This window comes from Cibotium barometz, chromosome 35, assembly GCF_041138505.1.
Source record: "Cibotium barometz isolate CiBa-2024 chromosome 35, ASM4113850v1, whole genome shotgun sequence".
NCBI lineage: Eukaryota > Viridiplantae > Streptophyta > Polypodiopsida > Cyatheales > Cibotiaceae > Cibotium > Cibotium barometz.
In genome coordinates, this window is record NC_141080.1 from 43038513 (window position 1) to 43065058 (window position 26546).

The window sequence follows — 26546 nt, forward strand, 5'->3', positions numbered from 1 at the left end:
CACTCCGTAGGCAAACCCTCTGCTAGTGCCCTGTTAAACATGTGTGCAAGAAAAGGAGCCAAAGAATCTATTGCATATATGAGATGCTCACCCTGTAGGCCCATATGGTCGGCGGCCCGTCCATGCTGTAGGCGGCAGATAGCTTCCTTTACCATCGAGTGGGTAAAGAAGCTAGCTGTGGTAGGTCGAGGCTCCTGTGGTGGCTGAGGTATAGGTGGCTACTGTGGGGCGTGGTATAGGCCCTCTGCATATGTGTGCCATGTCTGTGGGTCTGCAATAGGTATCGGTGTTCGGGGCTCTCTAAAGTGCCGCCATGAGATAGGGCTATCTCTACTCATGAAGAAATGGAAGATCTCTAGCTCCTGTATCTCTGTGAAGGCCCGCCTTTTGCGGCGGCGAGTAAGTCTCCTCATCTCTCTCCTCAACTCCTGCTCTGTGATGGCTCCCAAGGCTCTCTGTATGTGGAGCCGTGAGTATAGGGCTCTGCACTTGTCATCATACCATCTGTTCTAGGGCATAGTCCCAGATCTCACAGGCTCTCTTGAGTAGACACGATGTGGGAAGCTCTGTAATGCAGCCGTGGTGTGTAGGAGTGATGTTGCCAGCTGGGCTGTAATGGTATCCATAGGTGCTAGGGGATCCATGAGTCGGAGCCCATCCTCTACTCTGCCAGTGTGTATGTCTACCATGTCATGTGTGAAGTAGATGGTAGTGTGTGGCGTCGGTATGTGGGGGGCTGGTGATACCGATGATCCGGCTAGTGAAAATGCCAAGTATGTATGATTTGCCCCAATAGGATGAGGTGGGATGGAGAATGAGGTGACAAGCTGTGATGCCTCCAAAGACCCCATAATGTAGTCTACCACTGTGCCTCCCCGGTCCGTGTGACCCCCATGTGGGAAGCATGTCAGCCCTCCTGATCTCGGTCACTGTAGCATCCCGTTTTATAAATAACGAGATGATGCTTGGCTCCCAACTCTAGTAAGTGGTCCCCATAATGTCCTCTGTCTAGTCCATTGTCCTCTGATGCCTGACTAGCCCCTATCTCCTTTGGATCCACAGGGTGGAGGATCTCCATGTCATCATAGTCATACACCTCACATTGTCTACTCCTGTGTGTGGGCATTGAAGTTACCTGTAAGAAATACTTCCCCTAGTGTATAATAATTCTCCTAGTAGTATGACCCTCTTCCTCATGAAGGTGACCCTCTCCATCTCTCCTAGTAGTATTGTTGAGAGATATAATCGCGGTATTGTGTGTATGTGGGAAAGTACCCTAGAGGTGCAAGATATTGTGTGTATGTGGGAAAGCACTCTAGAAGTGCAAGATATTGTGGTGAGATGGAATGCCACATGTAATATTGTATGGTGTGTGAGTGTTGACCAAAAGAAGTGGAAAAGGAGTTGCCACATGGATGATGATGTGCAAAGTGGGATAAGGCTAGAGTGCCTATATCATTGTATGGTTCATTGTGATATGCAATACAAGGGAATAGTGTTGAGTGTGCAATCTCCCTCTCTCTCTAGTCATGGATTTTTTAGTGTGGTTTAATCCACCTTAATCTTATGCTTAATCTATCTCCTTCACCATGACCAATCCCATTTCTAGAATCTTAACATGGTATCAGAGCCTGGATCGTGCTAAGGGCTGAGCTGCAAGCAAGAGAACCACAGGAAGCGGTACGAGGGTAAGAGCTTCAACTACTCTTCCCTATTGTGTTGGTGACTACACCCTTGTCGGGAGCTCTACGGGAGGCACCGGCAACAAACGGTCTCTGATTGAGGGGCTTTCTTCGCAGGAGCAAAGCTACAGGGCAACTATACAATCCTTTGGACTAAATTTTTGGGCCGAAAACGCGTTTCGGGCGCGTCTGGACCTCCGTTTTTCAGAAAGCAGGCGATTTCGAGCACTGCGGGTAAGTCATCGATTCACTGCAGAACTCTGTTTTAAGAAGTGCAGGAAGACAGGTTGACTGAGCAGACACTGTGGGTGCTGCAAAGAGGTCTACAGTTGCCATTGGGTGTATGTATGTGCATTGAAGTCACTGGTTGTGACATTTGAGAGTACTACAGTACCGCTGTGCAGAAAATACAGCAGTTGTGCAGAAAAAACCAGAGTGCAGTTTCTGGTAAAATTGTGTGTTTGGCAAGATGTCTAATGATGGCATAACACAGATTGTGGCTGAGAAGCTGGATAAGAATAACTTCCATGCTTGGAGGTTCAGGTTGACGAATTTCCTGATGGGAAAAAGCTATTGGGACTACATAGAAGGTGAGCATGAAGAGGCACCGGAGATACCGGACATAAATCCGACTGCTGCAGATGTGAAAGAGTTTAAAGACTGGAACCAAGGAGCCCGGAAGGTTATGTATTGGCTATCCATTAGTATACAGGACACCATGATTGGGCACATTCAGGATGCCAAGTCCCCCAAGGAGGCGTGGGACACCTTGGTAAAGCTTTATGAAACAAATACCAAGGCTCGTAAGATACAGTTGAAGAATGAACTTCATACTGTGGAGAAAAAGAGCATGTCTGTGAATGACTATGCGCTGAAGATAAAGGGTATTGTGGAATCCCTTGCATCTTGGTGTGTCAGTAGATGATGATGACAAGGTGGAAGTCTGTCTACGTGGTCTCGGGCCACAATACAAGGCGTTTAAGACGTCTATTCAGACTCGGGAAAACATTCCCAACTTTACAGATTTGGTGTCTATGCTGATTATCGAAGAGAAGAGCTTGGGTGAAGACCAACAATCTTCACAAAGCAAAAACAGTTCAGAGCAACAGGCCTTCTACACGAGTTCAGGAAGAGGACGAGGTAGAGGAGGCCGTGGACGCGGTCAAGGAGGTGGCAGAACAGGTAATCAGAATTATGGCCAGCAGCAGCAGCAGCAGCAACAACAGTCCCAGAATCAACAACAACAACAACACGCAGGTGGAAGAGGCAAATTCAGAGGCAGGGGGAGTCAAAGAGGCCGTGGAAATTGGCAAAGGCAATATAATGATGCACGTGAATGCTACTATTGTGGTAAGCCAGGACATGTGCCGTCAGAATGTTATAAGAAGCAGCCTACGGTTGCCCTATCGAGTACAGAGGCCGAGTACAGAGGAGCTGCTATGGCAGCATGTGAGGTAGCTTGGTTGAGAAAGCTACTTGCAGATTTGGGTCTATCAGTGGATAGACAAGTTGTCATTTTCTGTGACAACATTAGCAGTATACAGTTGGCCAGGAACCCAGTCTTTCATGCTCGTACAAAGCACATAGAGGTCCACTACCACTTCGTCAGAGAGAAGGTCTTGGCGGGAGATCTTGACCTTGTTTATGTCAGCACAGAGGATCAGGTAGCTGACATCTTCACCAAAGCATTGGGTACAGAGAAGCTCCGCAGATTCAGGGCTTCGCTTGGTGTACATGAGATGGAGTTGAGCTCGAGGGGGAGTGTTGAGATATCGAGCTCTAGTGAGGCGGTGGATAGGCCCCACACTTACACCACTGGCATGGTTGGTGAGATCTTGGGTGATATGCGGCCAGTGGGATGACAGGCTGTGTGACAGCCACTCTAGAGACTGGCATAGTTATAGCGCCAGCTCATTTAGTCGGGTTCACACTATAGAGAACCCGTGTATGTATTGGTTGAGTACCTTTCATATTGTGTGTACTCTTATTCTTGTATATGGTGTGTTGAGTGTTGAGAGAAGAAGAAGAAGATTTTCAGCCTCTCACCTTGTGTGTTCTCTATTAGGGTTTTGTGAGTGTGTGTGTGTGCTTGCAAGAGCTCAAGCTCTCTTCCCACATACATCTTTTCATGGTATCAGAGCTGAATGATGGAGCTTCATCAAGAGGGTGCAACCACGAACTTGATGTTGAAGCCTTATACAAGGCTGTTTGAACCTCAAATTGGGGTATGTGAGGGCAACGTATGCGAAAGAAGTAATGCTTCAAAGGAGAAGCAAACAAAGGTACTATGTGACTTTCATTGATGACCACACAAGGAAAGTGTGGGTATATTTCATGAAGGAGAAGAGTGAGGTGTTCACTCACTTTCAGAATTTCAGAGTTTTGGTTGAAAAGCAAACAGGGAAATATGTAAAGTGCCTAAGGTCAGATGGAGGGGGAGAGTACTTTCTCCAATGTAAACTGGCCGTTGGGCTGAAGGCGGGCAGCTACAGGCGTTCAAGGTGACATTCAAGACCCCAAGCGGCGAGTCGGTGGTGGACGTGCCAGGAGACACGTTCATATTGGATGCGGGTGAGAAGCGGGCCTACTCTTGCCAACGGGCGGGTCCCAGCTCTGAAAAAAAGTCAGCAAAGATTCGCCAGCAGTATAGTAGAGCAGAGATTCGCCAACAATGCAAAACAAAGATCTTTTTAAAAGAGAAGTTCATTCACCACACATTTTGGTGATAAAATTAAAACGATGATAGGGTCTAAATTTAAAAGGGTCACTTCACATAGGTTATGTGATTTTGATGCTCTCACACATTTATTCTTGGGAATTTTGGTGGTTATTGCATTGTATTTTTTCACCCAAACATGATGATGGACAAATCATCCACGAGCATGCGTGCTAAAAAAAAAACAATAAAATTTTGTAAATCATCCATGGTATGAGGGTCGCCCTGCCCGAGCTCACCTAGAAGCTCGAAATGGTTGTTGCGTGATGTGTGCAAGAGCGATGCACGTGTGAGGTGCATACGCACGGGTTGGTTCCCACCCGAACTTCCATGTTCAAATCGGACTCAGTGGTTCCGCTGTGAGCAAGTCGGCTCAAAATGGACTAGGTGTCTAAGATGGTAGACACGCGCACACATGTTTGGTTAATGGACACTCCAATGTATCATTGAGGGGGAGTGTTGAGAGATAGCGATTGCGTTTGTGCAATGCTACTTGAGGCGGCGGGCATGCCTCATCTTCTCCTCCTCAATGGTGGTGTGAATGATTTAATGTCCTTCCCTTTGAGTCTCCTCCCTCACTTCTTTGCGGATGTTCTTCTTCTCCACCTCAACCCATCCTAACTGCTTGGCTTCGAGTTTTCCCTCCATGTCCTTTGTGATCTCCTTGGAGATCTCTTCTTTGATGGCCGTGAGAGTCTCCCCTTCTTCCTTCTCGGTGTTCTTTACGGCTACCAGTTCCACTTTCAATGCACTCACCTCCTCCTTGAGTGCTGTGTTCTCTTGTTCAAGGCCTGTGACTCGTGCTTCGAGGGCCATGATGTGCCGGTGTAGTTTATTCTCCACCTCATTGAGGTTGGGAATCGGATGTCTTCTTGTTCTCCTTGATTAGTGCCTTCATTTGCCGTCTCGAGGGCCTCGAGTTTCTCTTGGAGACTCGGGGCCATTCCTCAAGATTACTCTGCAGCCCTTCCCACAGGCAGGGAGGAGAGAGAGAGAGAGAGAGAGAGAGAGAGAGAGAGAGAGAGAGAGAGAGAGAGAGAGAGAGAGAGAGAGAGAGAGTTATGTTGCTGCGCCTTGGGGGCTTGAGCAAGGGTGGGTGGGGAAAGCGCGGCGAAAGGGCGGCACAGGGCCTACCGGATAGGCAGGCGGCGGGCCAGCATAGCGCCAGCGAGGCGGAAGGGCTACTGGGAGGCAGTAGCGAACATGGAACAGAAGCGGGCGGCAATGGGCGGCTACGCACAGAGGCGCGAAGCGAGCAGGGAGTAGGGAGCAGGGAACATAAGCGGGCGGCAATGGGTGGCTACGCACAGAGGCGCGAAGCGAGCAGGGAGCAGGGAACATAAGCGGCGGAACAGCGAACAAGGAGAAGGGAACAGAAGCAGGGGCGAAACAGCGAACAGGGAGAGGGCAGCGGAAGCAAACAGAGAGAGGGTGGCGAGCAGGGGCGAACAGGGAGAGGGCGACGGAAGCGAAGAGAGAGAGAGAGAGAGAGAGAGAGAGAGAGAGAGAGAGAGAGAGAGAGAGAGAGAGAGAGAGAGAGAGAGAGAGTAGAATTGTACAAGTTTGAAGAGCACTGTAATTCAGAGTGTCTGAATATGTGTACTGTCTAAGTGAGCGAGTGAGAGAGTGAGCATGTGTGTTTTCTATGTGTTATTTGATTAGTTTGAAAGTTCCAAACCCATTGGGATTGGGCATTGACAAATTAGTTTTCAGTTAGTAAGCGACTGTCGTGTCCGTTGGATTTACCACCGACACCCAATGCCTCCCATGTAACAGTCATGTAACAGAAAGGCCAACATCCGGACAAGAAAGAAAGTCCTTCTTACTTAATAAAGTAGGAAGCAAATAGGAATAAAGAGAGAGAGAGAGAGAGAGAGAGAGAGAGAGAGAGAGAGAGAGAGTATAATTGTACAAGTTTGAAGAGCACAGTAATTCAGTGTCTGAATATCATTCATTGTGTACTGTCTAAGTGAGCGAGTGAGCATGTGTGTTTTTCTATGTGTTATTTGATTAGTTTGAAAGCTCCAAACCCATTGGGCTTGGGCATTGACAAATCTGTTTTCAGTTAGTAAGCGACTGTCGTGTCCGTTGGATTTACCACCAACACCCAATGCCGCCCATATTATGCATGCCATGCCCACTTGCATCCTATCCATCCCTTCATGCTACAATGCATAAGAGAACTATAGCATTGACAACATGCTATTATTCTTTGCCTTCATGCCAGCATGCATTTAAATGCAACATACTGCCCATGACCCCCTTAATAATGCCTCCATGTTTCCATAGCCTCAATGCCTCCATGTCGACCAATGTTAAAATCAAATGTATACAAATATAAAATTTTGAAGAGACTAAATCGATTACAAATATTCCATTAAAATCAAAGGGTTACAAAGTAAATAAATGATGAAGTGATTAAAAAATCTATATTTGACCTCTATCCTCAGCTACGATTGCCACAAATTGTCTTGGCTAGCTGCATGTCTTTATCTTTTATTATAAAAAAGACAAAGACATGTAGATGAGAATTCATGGGTCATTCTTTTCTATAACCAAATTTATAGTATAGCTTAACTAACTTCCTCCCGTAAGAAAGTTGATTTAAGACATCTAATCACCTAGTAGAACCCATCTCCCACTAGGAGAGCACCACTTGCACATTGTGAAATTACTTGATTGAAATCCATCCAATCACTGCATAGAGCATGCGATGAGGTTTCTCTTAGGGATTAGTGACTTCAAGCATTGCTCAAATTGGATGCAGTACACACATGGTACACGCCTGCTACCTGAGAGAGATCTGTCCTCGGATGGCATGCCCTAGGGGCCCATTCCCATCGAATCGTGGACACACCGACAATAGATTCATTCCTCGATAGGAGGCCATAAGATTTGATTCCTAATGAGCCCTAGGATGGATGGATGTAGACCGCCAGTAGCTAGTATAACCAACTTTTGGAAGACAAGGTCCCTTGAGAAATTCGTCTCCACCTTGGGGGTGTGAGACTCACCTGTCTTAACATCATGTTGTATATTGAATGCAAGAATTCTTGGTAATTTGTGAATCTAGCTTTACACTTTTCTTTTCACTTAGGATTGGGAGAATCCTCCTCATGTTGTGGCTCTCCTTCTTTGTTCTTAGAGAGTTAGTACCTTTGAAGGAGAAGAAAAGGTACTACCATCTTTCCTTGTGATCAACATACTACAGGTATGGACCCTGATGATTGGGATCAGATAATCTTCCTTCTGTTGTGGCTCTCCTTGTTTGTTTTTGGAGAGTTGGCCTATAGGTATGGACCTTTGGAGGAGAAGGAAAAGGTACTACCATCTTTATTGCCCGTGGGGAGGAATAACCAGATTTTTTCTACAACAAGCCAAGGGTCTTCCAGGAAAATGGTTGGGCCTGACACGGAGACACCGCTTAGCTACAATGTCACATCAAAGCATCACCCTTAATTCACGGGCTGGTCATTTGGTGGAAGGAAATCCTCTCTTCTCTCTAGTGGGTTGGACAATGCCCACTTTACGGGAGATGGAGCCCTTGGGGAGAGTGTCTGGGTGATCACTCTAAAATGTAAAAGATGGTAGGCCAAGCGATGCTTCAACTACGATAGGCTAGTAAGCTCCACAAAAGAGGAGTCTACATGTGGCAAGATGTTTGGTATGCTAGAGTTTCTCAATGGCGTGACTGGGATGATATCACTCTACAATATGATTTGAACCTTACAGCATTGGTTGTCCTTCAAATGGGTACCCGAGGCACTTTCACACCCAACGTTGTGAGAGCCACCCAACTCAGTTGGTGTGCTGCACTTTACAGGTTCATTCCCTTCAGCCAGCCCAATTAGCCAGCCAGTTGGCCAAATTTAGGGACATTGCTATGGGCCATGTTGGGCACTTAGGATTTGGTCCCAATGTGGACACGTCGAACATCTGAAGTGTGGAAGGCTACCCCATGCTTTAATATTAACGTATTTCTATGGAGGGTTCTACATCAGAAGCTGGCTATCTGCTGGCGACAGACTAGCCAAGTGGACACCTGTTTCACACGTATGCCTACTGCATAAGGAAGATGCTTTCCATCTCCTCTGGGCCTATCCCCATGCCCAAACTCTATGGAATGGAGCCAAACGGTGGCTCAAGGTGGTGGGCATGTAATACCAATTCACGTGGAAGCAAGCTCTACTTGGGGAGAGCAAGAGCCTCAACCTGGCCCTTACGAGCATATGGCCTTAGATTCGCTTCCACATCATGAACCCCAGATGTGGCTTATTCGCAATCAGATAGTATTTCATCAGTGTTCCAACACTTATCGTTCAGGACTGGAAGCTAGATTACTTTCTCGCTGAGCTCATAATTCTTGTGAACCCCTATAGCTCAGAGATGCTGGATGGCGCCAAGTAAAAGCTTCTCTAACGGTTGGCTTGTGTGATATTTCCCTTTTTTGGCCTGCCTATGGCAAAGGCCTTAGCATTGTGTATGAGGGGTTACCTTGCTGCCCATCTACCTTTGCTTTCTATGAGTTAATGCACCTTTACCTTTCATGACTTATGGGCCCGACATCCTCTAAATAGCCAAATTTCAAAAACTCTCTCTAGTTCTCTCGTTCATTGAACATTCCTTTCTCATTAGCTTTTATTTGCCATGAAATTCTCTCTCTAAAGCCCATGCCACTAGGCCCTCTAGGCTGTCTCTCTCCACAATAATTGTGGAAGGCCTATTGGAATTTTTTTTCCAATTTCTTGAGCTTGTTTTTGTAACTTACCTCGCCCCCCAAAAAAAAAATACATTGAAGTTATTAGGAGGTCGTGTAAACCGTATACATATACTTGCTTGGAGATTCGACGAAGATCCATTTTGCTCTCTTCATGTCCACGGACGTGTGTGAACGGAACCAAAACAGGCGTTTGGAAGTTGGCGCCAAACAAAGGACAGAATCTGCATTTTCATCTCTCGCGAGTCGCAAAGATGGAAGAGGGGGTCTCCGCGTTCGCAACAGTGGCCATGGATGGCATCCCCCTCTGCTGGAACCACTACTTCCCCGGCGCAAGTTTCGACGAAAAGGACCCCAAAGTCGAGCTCTATAAGGAGCTCTTCGACATCCTCAATTCGCCGCAAGGAGAGGTCCTCATCTCACAGGTACTTTTCTTCGGTTTTCTGGTCCACAGCTTTGTATGCAGAGCCATGCACTGTGTTTTGATGGTTTTTTTCTAGGCTTTTCTGGTTTTTTCTCCCTGTGCTCTGCATGCTCTGAGCTTCATATCCTGTGTTTTGATGCTTAACAGGTGAAGCTTGAAGAAAATGTATATGTTCTGCCCGTGGATTTCCAGGCTATGCAAAGACACCTGGCAACGCCTAATTTCGCTCCAGCTCTACAGTTTGCTCCCGCGGAAGCACTGGCATGTTTTGCTGCCGCTGTTTATGAGGTATGCCTGCATTCTTCAGAAAAAAACAAGGCTTTGTAAATGCTTCTGATGATCATAGCTATTTAAGATGTTCTTCTGATCAAACAATCCTAGCCTTATGTGCTAATCAAAACTGCCTGACATCTGATATGTAAACCGTGGCCTTAAAATGGTACTGATTAATTCTGGCCTTAAACTGTTCTGAGCACTGTATCTTTAACGCTGCCATCCTTAAAGGTACTTGTTAATTTTAGCCAACTTGCTTCAAAAGTCTACCCTTTAACCCTAGCTTTGAGTGTGCTAATCAAACTACTTGGCATTAACCCTTAAAGGATATGTGACCCTAGCTTTGAAGGTTCAGATTGGCCCTGGCCTGATTAACTCTTAAGGCACTGATTAAACCCAGCCTTAAAGGCTTTGATAACTATCTTTTCTAAGGTAATGATTAAACCTAGCCCTAAATCTGCAGATTAACCTCAGTCTTAATTTTGCTGTTTTGATTAGCCCTATCCTCAAAGGTCCTGCCATCCACATACCCTTAAAAGGTACTAATCAACCTTAGCTTCAAACTTGCCATTTAATCTTACCCTTCCTTAAATTTGCTTATAATTCTAGTCCTAGCTTTGTTAATTAATTTGAGCTTCAAAGGGGCTTTTAAAACATAGCATTACGGCTATGTATCAGCCAAGCTTGACAGCAACTAACCCTAGTTTTGATTTCAGATACTTTTCTCTGGCAATAAGGAGTCTCAGCATCCCGGAAAGATTCACATACGTCTGCACAATTATCCAGAGTCCTTGCTGGCCTTGAAACACTTAAAGGCTGCTTACATTGGTTGGTAAAAGAACAATGTCCTGCAGCTCGTTATCTTGTTCAAAGGCATGCTTCTATGCCATTTGGTGTTAATAATGTTCACACAAGCTTTGTACAGGCAGATTGATATCTGTGCGGGGTACTGTCGTTCGGATGAGCATGGTAAAGCCTTTAGTTGTGGAAATGTGCTTTTCATGCACAAAATGTGGCTATGCAATGGAAAAACAGCTGCCTGATGGTCGTTATTCTCCGCCATCATCGTGTGGTATGCATGGATGTAAGAGCAAGACGTTTCAGCCAAACAGAACGCTTGTGAAGACCATCAACTTCCAGAAATTGAGGTACATTTTGTTTTTTTAAAGTTTTGCAGCTTATGAAGTTGTTCCCATTCTTTTACATGGTCAGGGTATGAACCAAGTTTCTCTTTGTTTGGTTTCTGAGACATTGTTGAACACTGGGGCTAATCTGGAGAAGTCATTGAATTTCCCTTGAGTAGATCCTCCACAGAGAAAGGTGTAAGCTATGGTTTGGAATGTGGGAGGGAGAGGGTAGGTGGTTTGTCCAACACAGAGGGGTGGTTGTGGAGGTCCTTGAAGGCTTGCAAAAGAAGGATTGGTCTATGATTGTTTGAGGGAGTGGAGGAGTGTTATCAATGGGCTCATCTCCCATTTGCTCTTTAGGCATGGCCTTCCGTTGTGATCGGATGACCACTATGGCAGATGGTGGATCCTCATGAATGGTTAGTGTGGGTGTGACGGACACACCAAGGGTGGGAGAGGAAGGGGAGCAAGTGGACGCTAGATGTCCTATTGAGACTAAGTGGGTGGTCAGGGTTGGGAATGTGAAGTCGGAGGAAGTGGATGCCCTTTGCTTGGGGCAATCCTTGGGTATAATGATCCTTGGATTTTGGACAATGTCTGCAGGGTAGAGCATCTTTAGGAAGGGGGCATTGGCTTTGGTAATGACCATATTCCCCACTCTGTAGCGCAGAGTACAGGGCGATTGCAGGGTTGGGGAGGGCGAGTAGGATGGTTCATGGGGATTGTTGCTATGGTGGTTTGTGCAAGAGGATTAGGAATGAGTGGTGGAAGATAGGTCACCTAGGAGGAGTAGGTTGGTAAAGAGGAGGTGTAGGAGTGTGGAAAGGTCGTGGAGCGGTGGGGGAGGCTGTGGCATACTGGGCTAGGTTGGGGGTTGTGTGTTAGAATTTGTGCATCTCAGTGTTATGGGCCTATTTTATGGGGTTTTATGTATTTTTCTCTTGTGTAGTGAGTTGTGAGCAGGTCGGCCCGTTTCCAAAGGCAGTCGGCCAGGTCACATCTCCACTATAGAAGGCTGGTTGTTATATTCAGTTGTATCCATCCAATCCCTTGCACATTGTTCAACACTTCTACAGGCTATTGCCATTGTAAAGCTGTTTGCTATTATAAAAGGTGATCTTGTCCACAAGCTCTCTCTACTATTCCAAGTAGCAAGCGCCTCTCCATAATCACCACTCTACCATCTCTATAGAAGGCCACTTTCCCTTTCTCTCGGGCTGCCCTTACCTCGGGCATAACTTCTTTCATGTGGGCAAGCTGCGAGAGTGTGAGGTCATCTCCAAGAAATATTCCCGTCTTCTTGAGTGTAGGACGTCTCTTCAAGAAGTCCTTCGCTTCCATGGAGGGGAAACGAATGATAAGTGCTCTCTCCTTAGAAGATTCGCCACTACCTTCTCTCTTCTTTCCCACTCTCCATGCCTTTGTGTGCGTGGCTTCCATGCCCAATCATAGAGAAGAGCTCCTTGGTTTCCCCTTCCGCATCATCACGGTCTTTTAGACCGGACACTCGTACATGTAAGGCCCGGGTCTTCCTCCTTTGCTCCTCTTCCAAGGGTCATGTTGATGATGGTGGGAGTGGGGATGGGTGGTGGCGATTCTTTACCTTTCCCTTTCTTGGCGACCTCGATCCATTTCTCCGCCTCGTCCATCTTCTTTTGTGTCTCTGTGATCACCTCCACCCATGAAGATGTCTTCTCTTTATGTTGCTCCTCCTCTCGAATGATCCTCATTTGTTCCTTGATGGTATTCAGCTCTTCAATCAAGGAGGGCTGAAATTTTCCATTCTCAAGCTTGCCTTGTGAAGTGGCTTCCAACTCCTTTTTGAGGGCTGAGATTTCAGCCGCTTGACTTTTGGTATGCAATTTGGCCTCCACTAGTTCCTCTTGCCTCGATGTTCTCTCTTCGAGCTCTTGGATTTTGTCAAATCCCTTCTCGAGTTTGGAGAGGCGGTTTATGATTGCGGTAACGGAAGAGTCGACCATCTTCTTGTTTTCTTTGATGATTGTGCTGAGCTTGTCCTCCACCTTCACGAGCTCCTCTTTAACTCCGGTCTTGGCCATGACTTTTTGCAATACTTCCCACAGCCAATGGAGAGAGAGAGAGAGAGAGAGAGAGAGAGAGAGAGAGAGAGAGAGAGAGAGAGAGAGAGAGAGAGAGAGAGAGAGAGAGAGAGAGAGAGAGAGAGAGAGAGAGTTATGTTGCTGACACGGGTCAGCATAGCGAGCCAGCCCAGGCGGGAGAGAGGCGAACAGCGAAGCGAAGAGAGAGAGCGTCAGCAAGCGGGGCAGTAGGCGGGAGAGGGAGGCGACACAGCAGGTCATCTGCAGAGAGGCGGGCAGAGGCGCGCAAAGAGAGAGAGAGAGAGAGAGAGAGAGAGAGAGAGAGAGAGAGAGAGAGAGAGAGAGAGAGAGAGAGAGAGAGAGAGAGAGAGAGAGAGAGAGAGAGAGAGAGAGAGAGCTGTATTAACGTCTACTAGAGGTCGAACTCGACCTATGAGACAAATCAATGTACAATTGTCAATGTCTTCTGGATGTCCAGAGAAAAAAAAAGGACAAAATGAACATGAAATAAACTATGAAAATACTGAGCTAGTGGGGGGGTGTGATGGATGGAGCACTACTGCTAGAGGCTCAATATACAACCTATATGCGCAGGGTATACAAGAATGCAATGCAGATCTGTCTAGCTCCAACCAGTACCATAATGGGGGTGTAATATGTGATACATAGGCGATGGCGAGGCAAAAATACCTCGGAGCATGATCTCCGGGTGTGAGTGTAAGTGAGCTAGCCACTCCTAGATATGGTGCTGATGTCGAGCCCGTATCTCTGTGATCTCCCTCTGATGTAGTCTGGGAGTCTAGTAGCCTGGTGCTCTTGGTCTCCGTTTGGCTCAGAGGTCCGCAGCGCGCTGAAGTGTAACCCCCTCGTGTGTCAGGATAGGCACTGGGATAGATCTCTGGAAGAAATCAGTGAGCTGGAGTTGTCGCCCACCTCTCCGTGTGGTATGAGTCCGTACCAGTGTCTCTCTGTGTGGCGCTGTCTCTAGCAAGAACTGGCCAAATCTGCGCTGGTCTGCGGACTCCATGATCTAGCGGAGTGAGGGATGTCCACTGAAGATGGTGGTGTCTCTCTCTCTAATGACACTATATGCTCTGCATCTGCATACATAATGTTCCTCACTCTCAACCTCCTCCTGGCATAGTCTGCATATCCTCTCTGCTTTGGGGGTCCGTGCTGCCCTACTTGCCTCAATCTCAAGCTGGTGTGATGACACTCTGAGCTGGCCAATCACCACTCGGGCATTGTGAGCATAGTAGCAACAGAACGGGAACGGGAACGGAACGAAAGCCCCATCAGGGGAACGGGAACGGGCCACAAGGGGAACGAGAACGAGGGGGAACGGTAAGGGGGAACGAGAGAGAAAGAGAGGGAAAAGTAAGTAGCCTTGCTGCCTTGCCTTGGAAAGGAGGAGTCAAAGTCTAAAGAGACTTGAGAGAGGAGCCCACTCGTGACTCAGAGCTGTCAAGTACGCACGCCGCACGGGCCTAGGAAGTATGAGGGCAGGCAACAATAGGGTACATCTTTCAAGGATATCCACACGCGGCTCGCAACAACAGGTACACTTTTTCTCTTTTTTTTTTTTTTTTCTTGGCCAAACATAAAAAACGTTCCCCAAAGGGGGAACGGCAGCCAAACGTTCCATGAAACCGTTCCCCCACGTTCCCCCACGTTCCCCTAGCCGTTCCCATGCCAAATCGTTCCCCCATGCACGTTCCACCCGGTTTAGGCATCTCAGCCTTGGGGGAACGCGTTCCACCGTTCCCAAGGGGTGGAAACGGCGTTCCCCTGCTACTATGATTGTGAGGCATGTACACATCCATGTATCCAGGTCTCTGTATGAATCCATCCGCTGAGATACGCATAAACTGATCTCTGTAGTATAGCATCTTCGGCGGTAGAGGTTGACAGGGTGTAATCCAAGTCTCTTGAGTGTATCGCTGCCATAAATCCTGCCGAAGGACTCTGTTCCTCTCACTGTGAGAGAGCTGGATGTGTGGTGCATGTATATCATATTGGAAAGGTGGCATGTGATCTATGTCAAGACCATGCTGAGTGAGCCACTGTATCATCTGTGAATACCATGATCTCCTATCTCCACTCTCTGCGAGCTGCCTGGACGCCTCAAAAGCTCTATGTGAGAGTCGATCTGATGGCATATCTCTGTGTGTGAGAGAGAAAGAAAGAAAGATATATTAACGTCTGCAAAAGGCCAAAATTGGCCTATGAGACAAACAAGTAGTACAATGATGTTCCTCCAGTCATCAAAAGGAAAATGTGGAGCGAGAATAAAATGTACAAGTATGACAACACGACCATAGGAGACTCAATAGTGGTGTACAAACGAGAGGGTGTGGATGGAGTACTAGGGCTACTAATGCATCTCTATATGCTGAAGGGGTGATACAAGTATGATATGTTATCTACTCCTAACTCCATCCAGTCCCATAGTCTGGGTACAATATGTCATACATCCAATCTGAGGATGCCGTAAATGTTTGGAACATGTGTCCTGGATCAAAGCGAAAATGTGCCAGCTGCTCCTGGACCTCCTGTTGGTGTCGAGACCGGATGGCCGCGATCTCTCTGTGGTGTAGCCGTGGTGTCTGGTAGCCGGCTAGTCTGGGTCGTCGCCTAGCTCGAATCTCCTTCGCTCGCTGAGATGTCACTCCCAATGTGTGTGGCTGGGCTACTGGTGCCAATCTATGGAAGAAGTCAGTCAACTGGGACTGTCTTCCTCCGCTATGATGTGCGGGTGTCTGAAGTAAGATTTCCCTGTGTCTCTGTAGTGCTAGTGGTAGTTTGCCTAGTTGTCTCTGGTCCAATCTCTCCCAGATCTGTCTAAGTGATGTGGTCCCTCTAAAAACATCAGGATAGCATGCCCTGATCTCCTGCAAAGCACCACACTGGCAAAAAAAATGCTCCTCTGTCTCTACCCCCGTGTGGCATAATCTGCAAATGCGCTTTGCTCGAGGGATGCGTGCTGCTCTCCCAGTCTCGATCTCTAGTTGGTGTGATGAGACCCTTAGTTGCCCGATGGCTACTCTGGCTCCATGTGATAAGTGGACCTCCAAGTATCATGGTCGCTGGATGAAGCCGTCTGTGGAGGTGCGCAAGAAGTGGTCTCCGTAGTAGAGCATCTTCGTTGGGAGTGGTTGACTGGGAGATAGCCAAGTCTCCTGTATGTGGCCCTGCCAAATGTCATGTCTCATGACTCTGTTCCTCTCTGTCTGAGAGAGGCGTTTGTGTGGTGCAGCTAGGTCATACTGTAAGGGTGGTAATCTGTCAATATCAATCCTGTGTGATGATATCCACTGTACCACCTGGGAGTACCATGACCAGGTATGTCCCTCCTCAGCAAGCTGTCTGGATGCCTCAAAAGCAGCCCGAGATACCCGATTTAGTGGGAACTCCCGCATCCTGTGTATAAAAGATATAGTCTGGAACATGGCCTCTACTAACATAGGTGGTACAGCAAACTCCGCTTGAAGGATATCATGTGGGAACTCCCGCATCCTGTGTATAAAAGATATAGTCTGGAACATGGCCTCTACTAACATAGGTGGTACAGCAAACTCCGCTTGAAGGATATCATGTGGTACTGAAGGTTTGCTGCGGATCATCCGTGAGAGCATCAAAATCTGAGGGCGCTCTATCTGTGCCCATGAGGATGTAGCCAAACCTGGTGCCCATACTGCTGCTGCATACATCAATGCTGGAGTAACTAGTGTATCAAATAGCCACCCCTTAGTACGGGGCTTCTGGAAGTGTGCCTGGTGACATTGGCGTTCCAAAATTGCTAGTGCTGCGTACCCCGTGTCACTCTGTCTCTGGCTGCCTGTGCCATAGAGAATCTCCCTGATGAGCTGGTAAATGTGACCCCAAGGTATACATATGAGCCCACCACCTCTACCTGTCCCCGGGCTAGTGTAAGGATAGTCTGGCATTGTGACATGTGAGAGGTTAAGACCATAGTAATCACAACCTGAGTCTATACTTAACTGCACTTAATGATGTTTAAGAGACAAACACATATGTGTCAATGCAATGCAGCTATATTAGATGAATGAATGAAGTTACAATGAGATCCAAATGGATCTGTACTGCTGAATATGCTGCCTATATGCTGTAAATGCGGGCTGAACTGCTGTCCACTCTTTCCCTTGTCTCCTGGAAGGAAACGCTGAAGGGAGGCTTAGGGAACAGATGCTGTATGCTGAAGGGATGATGAAACGCAGACATGATGGCTGAATCTGGACTGTATGCTGCTGCGTTTTGCTGAAGATGGTGCTGATGCTGATGCGTTAACTGTAGATGATGCTGAGAGTGATGCGTTAACTGCAACTACTGCTGATGGTGATATGCTGAAACGCTGCTGATCCAGATGAAGGATGCGCTTCACTGATGAACTTGCTGATGACTGAATGCTGCTATGCTGAGGTGCTGAATGCTGAATGGAGAGGCGCCTATATATATGTGGGTGAGAGGGCTGGTCGGCCAGATGGCAGTCGGCCAGTACATGTCTCCCAATAAAGCTAGTCGGCTGCCCCACAAATGCCTATTAAAATGCATAAAATACCTGAATAATGCGTGATAAATGCTGGTAAAATATCTGATGAATCTGATGATGCTAATGATGCCATAATGATGCCATGTCACTGTACACTTGACTGGTGTGCACGTGACAGGCATCGGACTGCTGCTGATGTATGAAAGACCATAACCTTGGTTTTCCCAAGGTTCACTGTGAGTCCTCGCTCCGCACAGAAAGTATGCAGGGCCTACAGATGCCTTTGTAGCCCTGTCCGAGTATCCGACACAAGAATGATATCATCAGCATATAATAGAATGTGTACAGTCGTACCTGAGATGTCAATCCCAGAGCCTCCTCCGTGTATTATGTAGTCTGCTACCTCGTCGATGTATAAGCCAAAGAGTGTCGGGGAGAGAGGGCAGCCTTGCTTCACACCAATGGTGCTGGCAATCATATCTGATAGTCCCCCTGGGCATCTAACTCGTCCAAACACTTGCTCATATAATCTGTAAATCCCCCACATCATGTCGGGGGGTATGCCCAGTGTCTGTAAGTGGTGGAAGAGGCGCTCTCTCGGGACTGTGTCGAAGGCTTTGCGGAAGTCCACAAAATAGCAATAGAATCTCTGTCTCCGTGCCCGAGTTTGGTCAATCAGGCATCTCAGGGTGAAAATGTGATCAATAGTAGAGAAGGCTCGCCGAAAACTTGCCTGACCAGGGGCACGAAGCCCCTCCCTCTCAGCGCATGTGCTCAATTCTGCCTCCAGGATAGCCCCATAGAGTTTGGCCAAGGTATGACCAATCATGATAGTCCTGTAATTACCGGGGTCCAACATGTCCCTAGCTTTGTGGATCGGTACAATAGTGTGCATCGTCCACTCAGCTGGGAAACCTTCTACGAGAGCCCTGTTAAAGAGGTAAGCAATAAAAGGAGAGAGTGTGTCAGCTGCATAAATGAAATGCTCACCCTGTAAGCCGGTGTGATCCTCAGCTCTCCCATGTTGGAATCTATGTATAGCTCGAGATACCATATCTGTAGTAAAGAAAACTGATGAGGTCGGAGGAGTCTCGGTGGGGCGAGGGATGAGTGGCTGGTGCGGAACATCATAAAGCCCTTCTGCATAACTCTGCCAGCGTTGAGGATCAGTAATCGGGGTGGGGGGGCGTGGCTCTCTGAGTCGTCGCCAAGTAGTGGCTGCATCTTTGCTCATGAGCATGTTGGTAGATGTCCCAGTAGTGAGCCTCCTCATATGTGCGTCGCTTACAGCGTGTAAGAGACCGCATCTGTCTACTGGCCTGCTGCTGTGTTATTTCCCCTTTCGCTATCTGGGCTCGGAGATGTCGATGAAGCTCTCTGCACTCATTATCATACCATCTATTCAGGGGCATGTCCCCGGATCTAGGAGGCTTCCCTGTCTGGAGATGGTGTGGAAAGCTGTGGCTAGCTGCTGTGTGCAGTATGTGTGAAAGCTGGGCCGTCGGTACATCGATGGGTGCTGTAGGGTCCATACCAAAGAGGCCATCATGTACTTTTGAATCATAAACGTCTGCAAGCTCCCGGGTAAAGTGGAAGATGGTACGAGATGCCTGAGTGGTCGGGGGTGGCAGATCAAGAGAGCTCCTAGGAGAAAAAGCCAAATAAGTATGGTCCGCACCAATGGGGCATGTAGGGATAGTGAAAGAGTCTATCAGGTCTGTGCTCTCCCGCGAGCCCAATATGTAGTCCACAGTGCTGCTGCCTCCTGATGATGGGAAACATGTGAGTCTTCCCGATTCTGGCCATTGTGACATCCCGTTATAAATAACGAGATGGTGTCTAGCTCCCAGGTCTAGAAGGTGTTGCCCATAACCTGTACTGTCTGGCCCACTGTCCTCTGACATCCTCGTGGTCCTTGCATCTACATCGTCTAGTGCCTGTAGGATGAGGGGATCTGTGAAGTCGAATGATTCACACTGTCGATTCTGTGTGCGTGCATTGAAGTCCCCCATCAAGAGAACCTCCCCCATGGTCGAATAGTGTAGGATATCTGCGGATAGAGTGGCGTATGGAGACTCACTAGGAAGGGCCCCTCTCTCCTCTCCTCCTCCAATCTGGTCCTCCATGTGACCTGTGTTGAATCTCGACCCCTTTGGCGGGAAGTAGCATATTTCCAAGTAAACTGTTCTCACCTCTAAGAGCTGTAGGCTAATCCACATGTAGCGTGCCTCTGGGTCTCTCGACACCACCCTGATACGCTGGTGTAGTGCTCGTCTGAATAGTATAGCAATCCCACCTGAGCCTCTGGAAGTGCCCTGTCGCATCCCTTGTCTATACACTAGTTCCCATTGGTACCCTGCTACCCGTGGTAAGCCTCTCTCTGGGCTTTCATGTGTCTCTGTCAGAAACATGATGTCCCGGTTCTCCATAACCTCCTCTCGTCTGCCTGGATGTGTCCATAGAGCCCCATTGCAGTTCCAAACTGCTGCATATATCTCCTTGTGCTTCTTGATAATTTCCTGTGTCCCATAGGCCATATGGCGCTATGCCACCATCTTGCCCTCTATGTATACATGGCCGTCTCTATAATGTGCCTTTTTCCCTTCAGCACGTGCTGCTTTAATTTGTGGCATGCATGATTTCCTATGTTGTCTCTGCATCCAAGTTAGGTCATCATCAAAGTAGATGGGGTCCCCTGGTAGGTTTCTCAGAATAACTCTCTATCTCATGAAGGTTTGCCTGCTCACTTCGTCTGCGAACTGTAGCATTAGTGCTTTACTTTGGGTGGGGTCCTTGGGTGGGGCTGTCCTCCATATCTTGGTGAATGGAAGTGGTGCATCCTCCGCATGGCCTAAATTTATGCATAAGTTTCGGCCGTCCGCCTCAGGGGTGCACTGCTCTGTCTTTGGAATACCTGTCACGCGTATGTTCAGGCGACGGATTCTCCTCATCTTCTCTTCATCTAGTGTGGATTGGACCATGTGCGTGTCCTCTTGTACTTCTTTCTTAATGTTTTTCTTGACCACTTCCACCCATCCTTCTCTTACTGCTTCCATCTTGCCCTCCAGGGTTTTGGTAATCGTCTGGGTGAGCTCCTCCTTCATGGCTTCTTTGTCTGCCTCGAGGATTTCCCCTTCTTCTGGGCGTTCACGCAGTGAAGCTTCGCCTTTAAGCTGGGCAATCTCCTCCTGCATTGTTTCCTTTTCTTTCTTCCATGTTTCTGCCTCGGTCTCCAACTTAGCAATGCAATCGAGGAGGTTCTTCTGGACAGTGTTGAGGTTGCTGTCCGTGGTTTTCTTCAAATCCTTCAGCATCTTTTCGAGCTTTTCCATACGTGCCTCCATGACGTTTCTTTTGTCGTTAATCCTTGTGGGCTGTGACTTTTACTTCAGCAGACCAGGGTTGGTCTCAACATGGTGCTGACCTTCAGGGGAGAGAGAGATGGAGGGGACAAAGGGCGGGGTGCAGGCGGGCAAGAGGGTGCACAGGTGGGAGGGAGGGGAGGGAGAGATGCGCAGGAGAGAGAGACGGGGGGAGGGCAGAGAGAGAAAACAGATCGGCTGCTGTGTACGGCCAGCGCAAGGAAACCACCAGATGATGTTTGCTGTATGGCCAGCACTGAAAGGGGGTAGAAAACAGCTGCAGTCGGCTGTGTACGGCCAGCGCACACGAGAGAAAAGCAGTCAGCTGTTGTCGCCTGTGTACGACCAAGGCACAAAAGAGAGAATAGGCACTGTACAACCAGCGCTAGAAAACCACCAAAGGCATCTACTGTACGGCCAGCACTGACAGGAGAGAGGGAAAGAGCAGCCGGCCAGGAGAGAAATGAAATGATATATTAACGTCTCTAAGAGGCCATAATGGCCTATGAGACCAAAACTGAGAGTACATCTGAAGTTGGTGTCTCATCAAAGAGAACAAGACTAAAAAGTACAATAAACTGATTGTCCTACAGTTATAAGAACAGAACTGCAAGACTCCGAGATGATACTGAGTAGAAAATATTGGAAAATACTGGAAAATGTATATAAGGTAGATCCATGTATGCTGATCAATTGAAGTGTTGCCCTCTCCTTAGATCAAGTATCTCCGCCATGGGGCTGTCTAGAATGGAGAGGTCGTAGAAGCGAGGTAGGCGCCTCCGATGCCAAGCAATAATGGCTTTGATCTGGCAATGGTGAGGATACCGTGGTCGGGATCCTGGTGGGCGTGGCCGACGAGCACGACATAAGATAACTGCTCTATGAGTGGTGACTCCCTGGGAGCGTGGTCGGTGCTCTGATGGCCCAATGGAGGAGGTATCAGGAGGTGTGTGGGCTGGGTTGCTGGTGCTGGTGCTGAAGAAATCTGTCAAGGTCCTCTGTCTAGGTACATCATGGCTCGGCCTCCTGTCTGCCAAGAGGGTCTCTCTATGTCTCCTGAGCTCAAGTAGAAACAATCCGAGGCATCTCTGATCCTCAAACTCCATGACCCTGCGTAACGGCCCAAAACCCTCTCGCAAGAGGCAGTGATATCTCCCTCGGATCTCATAATAGACTGTACATCGGCAAATGTAGTGTTCCTCTGTCTCTACCTCCTGGTAGCATAGCTGACAAATGCGGTCATCCATGATCTGATGCACAGATCGCCCTGTCTCAATCCGCAGCTGGTGTGATGAGGTCCGGATCTGTCCAATGGCACAACGTATCCCATGTGATAGGTGTACATCCATGTACGCCGGGCGGGTGATAAAATCATCCGGTGAGAGGTGTAGAAAATGGCTCTTGTAATGAGTCATTTTCATGCCCAAGGGCTCAAGGGGGCTAGTCCATGTCCTCTCTGTGTCCACTCTGATGATATCCATCCTGATCACGCGGTTTTGCTCTGAGCGGGTGAGATCCAAAAATGGGCAATCCAGACTGTACTGAAAGGGTGGTAGTGCCTCTATCCGCAAACCATGTAGGTCAAACCATGATCTCATTTGAGCGTACCAACAATGAGTATCTCCATCCTCTGCCAACTGTATGGATGAGGTCAATGCCAAACGGGAGGACCTCTGCTGAGGGAGCTCCCATAGCCGCTGTAAAAAGGTAACTGCTTGGAATAGGGCCTCCGTTACTACTGGTGGGGCACCGAGCTCAGCCCGAACAATCTCATGTGGTATTGATGATTTGCTCCGAATCATGCGGGCAATCATCATAATCAGTGGTCTCTCCATTTGCCTCCATCCCTCATCTGTCCCTCTCTGAGATTTGTGATGTATACTGGGCCCCCAAATTGGAGCTCCGTACAGGAGGGTCGGTGTGACAAGCATATCAAATAGCCACAATTTGGTGCGTGGCTCCTGAAACTGTATGTGTGCATAAGAATGGGAAAAAATATGGGGAAAAATACGGGGAGTGAGGAAAAATGAGAAAACACCTACAAGGGCGGGCACACCCACAACAAAGGCCTTGGTGTATATGTATAGACAAGAGATGACTTCTAACACCCCCTCTCAGCTCCTGGCTGGGAAACCAACCACAGGGAGCTGGGGTGCCGCTTGAGCAAATCCTGAGATAGCAACTTCGTGAAGAGGTCCACTGTACTGTCCTCCGTCGAACAGAACTCTAGCAAGATGTCATCAGCAACGATCTGTTCACGAACAAAGTGCCTCTGGATGACCATGGGTTCCTCCAATAGAAGCCCAATCCCGCAATGCAACCTCTGCAACCTCACCACCTCACAAGCAGCATCACAAGGAGCCGGTACTCTGCCTCTGTCAATGACAAGGCAACAGATGACTGCCTCTTACTGCTCCATAAAACTGCTCCTGGGCTGAAGTAGATCTCCTCGTGTCCGGATCTCCTCCCCAATCTGAGTCACTCAACCGTGGAGTCGGACTCCATCCTGTGTAAAAGAGTCCATGATCCTTCGCATGCCGCAGAAACTACAAGATACGCAAACCTGCCTCCCAAAGAGTCATCTGCAACCATGAGCTCAACTGCCTCATCAGGAAGCTCCCGTCCAATCTGGTGTCCATCAACCAAATCAATGAACCATTGTGCTTCTGAGTCAAAGAGACATCACATTGCTCACAAGGATCAACACCTATTATGGTGGAAAGCCAAGTCCTGGAAACTTGCTGAAGACCACGCAAGGCCTTTTGAAACCTATCACCCATCCCCTCTGAATCCGGAACCACAAAGCCTGGAGTATGCACCTCCTTCTGCAAGTAATCAACTGCCACCTGCCCGGCTTTCCGAAAGGTCCCTGTGGAAAGAACATCCTCATCTACAGGAGTTTCTTTGTCCCGAATACCTATCTTTGGTAGATGCCTGGAGGTGGCAACCTTTGGTAGAATCTCCTATCTCTAGGGGATGCCCGTTGGAGTGTCAATTGGTGCATTCAATGTCGGTGTGTGCACCGCTCTTTGTGTCTGTCCACCGAATGCTCTGGAATGGTACCTCTAGGTTGATTGTGGTGGTGTGACAGTGTGACGCTATTACGGTGTGGCGGTGTGACGCTGTATGGTGGTCCGTCCAGTGTGGACACCCTTGGTGGCTACACCTCTTTGTCTTAGAAGCTCTTCCTTGCTTGGACGAATGCTCTTGGTCTTGGGTTGCTCCTCGGCCCTAGGCGATTTCATTTTGACCTTTGCTTTATCTTCCATGAACAACACTACCACCTCGGTTGCAACCACCCTTGTAATTTTCCAGATGTGTTCCGCCTCCTATTGGTGCCTTGCTTGTCATGCTTCTTCCTCTCGTCATCGTCTGTATCCGGTGGCAATCTCTTCAAGTCCCTGCGCGGATGGCGGGTGTTTATCTCCTCACATCCTTGTTTGTACTCTTCCATCATGGTTGCAACCCTCTCTATCAAGGTGAGGTTCTTGTGGAGGGAGTATCTGAGAGAAGCCATTTTCTATCTAGGTTAGACCTAGGCTAAGACTTTTGCCGATCCTAGTTGAAAATCCAAAAATGCAAACCCTAATTTTGGGTTTTGACTTTGCACACTGAATCTACGGCTGAAAATAGTGTTGCAAGGGCTGATCTGGTGCAAAACAGGGAAACCCTAATCTTGACTACAGTCTACAAACCATAGAACACAAATGCTAATTTCAAAAACCCTAATTCACCATTCACAAACTCTACCTAGGATGATCCTATGCTCTGATACCAATGTCACATGAGTGACTCAGAGGCAAGACAAACATATGATTGATGCTAAGCACACGCGAGATTAATGCTAATCAATCTTATCTTGCAAATGCACAGAAGACAGAGAGATAGACCTAAATCTACTGAATATTGCAAAACATGAGTATTTATAATGATGAACTTGGATCTTGGATGAGATCCTCCTTATGCATACCTATCTACTGATGCATAGATAGTGATGATCTCCAAATGCTGCATGCGTTAAGGGCTGAAGACTGCAACAGACAGTTGTATTCACCTTGTATGTGTGCAAGGGCTTATGATATGAGATGGCCTAAATGAATTCTACACTACCCTTTTATAGTGTGTCATGATGCTGGTCGGCTACCCCTTCTATGACCCCAAAAAGATGTCCAAAACGTCATTTCTTGTGTTCTTATTGTGCCTAACTTGTGTCCCCACTATTGGTCCATGTCTTGGGCACCTCCACTGAGCATCTATTAGGTTTCCAGAACAACCCCAAACAGGCCATATTCTACCACATACCTTGCCTAGAAGGTGGGGTGCAAGTAGGAAGCATGTCCATGTGGCACTCATGCGTGATGCACGTGACAATTGTGCAACTGTAGGGGTTAGTTTTGTCCTTACAGTTTTCTGAATGATTAACTTGATGCACACCCCTAGCACATTCCATAACCATTTATATATATATATATATATATATATATGTGTGTGTGTGTGTGTGTGTGTGTGTGTGTTCTCAATCCCGCTTGAAGTCCCTTATGTCAAGTATATTGGCGCATTTCTGGCGCACTTCATCTCGTGGAAAGGGCCTCAGATTGTTATCCATGGACAAGTTATGCTCTCCTAAGCGCCTTGGAGGCCTGAATATTTTGGATTTGAGACGTCATGTTTTGGCTAGGAAAGCCATGCTTTTGCCGGTTTTGTTGGATCAGCAGCAACCCTGGACTCTCATGGTGTCCCATTTGTGTCGGCATATTGTCACGCCATTCTATGGTCATTGGCAACCCACATACTGGGATCTTATATGTGGAAAACTTGAAGGACACATTCCGGGATGTCCTTTCACTTCTTCTCTCATTATTGATTGGAAGGAAGTTACTTCACATATGACATGGCATGGTTCCCGATCTTTGATGGGCAATTCCCTGCGGCTAGAGAGTTTGCATTGGAGTCGTGTATTTTCTTCCACTTTGGTTGACCGTTCACCTCGTCAGGCATATTTTCTATCTCAAAAAGGAATTTGTCAGATACATCAGGTGGTGGATGACACTGGTCAGGTTCTTTCCTTCTCTGTTGCGGCGGATCGTTTTCAATTGGGATCCCATTATTCTCATCTTTGGACAGAAATTCAGCGGATGATTGTTGATATTTCTCCTTTACCTCGCTTGAATGTGGATTCCCGGCTATCTGATTGGAATCTTGGAACCACTGCTATGGAATGTATTTCAGCTGGGACAGTTTATGCCCTCTTGCAATCGGATGCATGGATAGTCAGACATGGTAATCAGCTATGGTCTCTCTCCAAATATTCAATGTGGTGGAAACGTACATTGTTTCGCATTTGGAAAAGTCATCTGCCTCTTAAAGAACGCCTGTTCTTGTGGCGCTGTTTGGTATATACACACACACACACACACATATCTGTATATATGTGTGTGTGTGTATATACACACCATCAAAGTGTGTATATAGTGTGTATACACACATCAGGATCTCTCTACTTTGATGCAGGCTCTTTCTTTGTTTGCCCTTGCGGCTGGCCTAGAAATCAATTTTCACAAATCTAAATTGTTGCCTTTGCATTCAAAACAGTGGCATAATTTGCTATGGCCAGGAGAAATAGTTCACTCCACTCATTTGATTCGGCATTTGGGATATCCTTTGGGATGGTCAGT

General features: G+C 47.6%; 1 protein-coding gene and 1 pseudogene across 2 annotated transcripts in view; one reads left to right on the plus strand and one right to left on the minus strand.

The window, feature by feature from the left end:
* Nucleotides 1-9271: 9271 nt before the first annotated feature.
* MCM8 (minichromosome maintenance 8) overlaps nucleotides 9272-26546 on the plus strand; it is an 87031-nt gene continuing 69756 nt past the window's right edge. The window contains exons 1-4 of one of the 2 annotated variants that reach the window (XM_086774902.1): nucleotides 9272-9540; nucleotides 9687-9827; nucleotides 10529-10640; nucleotides 10738-10960. In XM_086774902.1, coding sequence (XP_086631028.1) covers nucleotides 9370-9540; nucleotides 9687-9827; nucleotides 10529-10640; nucleotides 10738-10960 — 647 coding nt within the window. In that variant the 5' untranslated portion in view covers nucleotides 9272-9369. Of the gene's footprint in view, nucleotides 9541-9686; nucleotides 9828-10528; nucleotides 10645-10737; nucleotides 10961-26546 lie in introns of those variants that run through there. The other variant, XM_086774903.1, reaches the window with a different exon arrangement.
* LOC147618468 (uncharacterized) lies at nucleotides 15517-19649 on the minus strand (annotated as a pseudogene).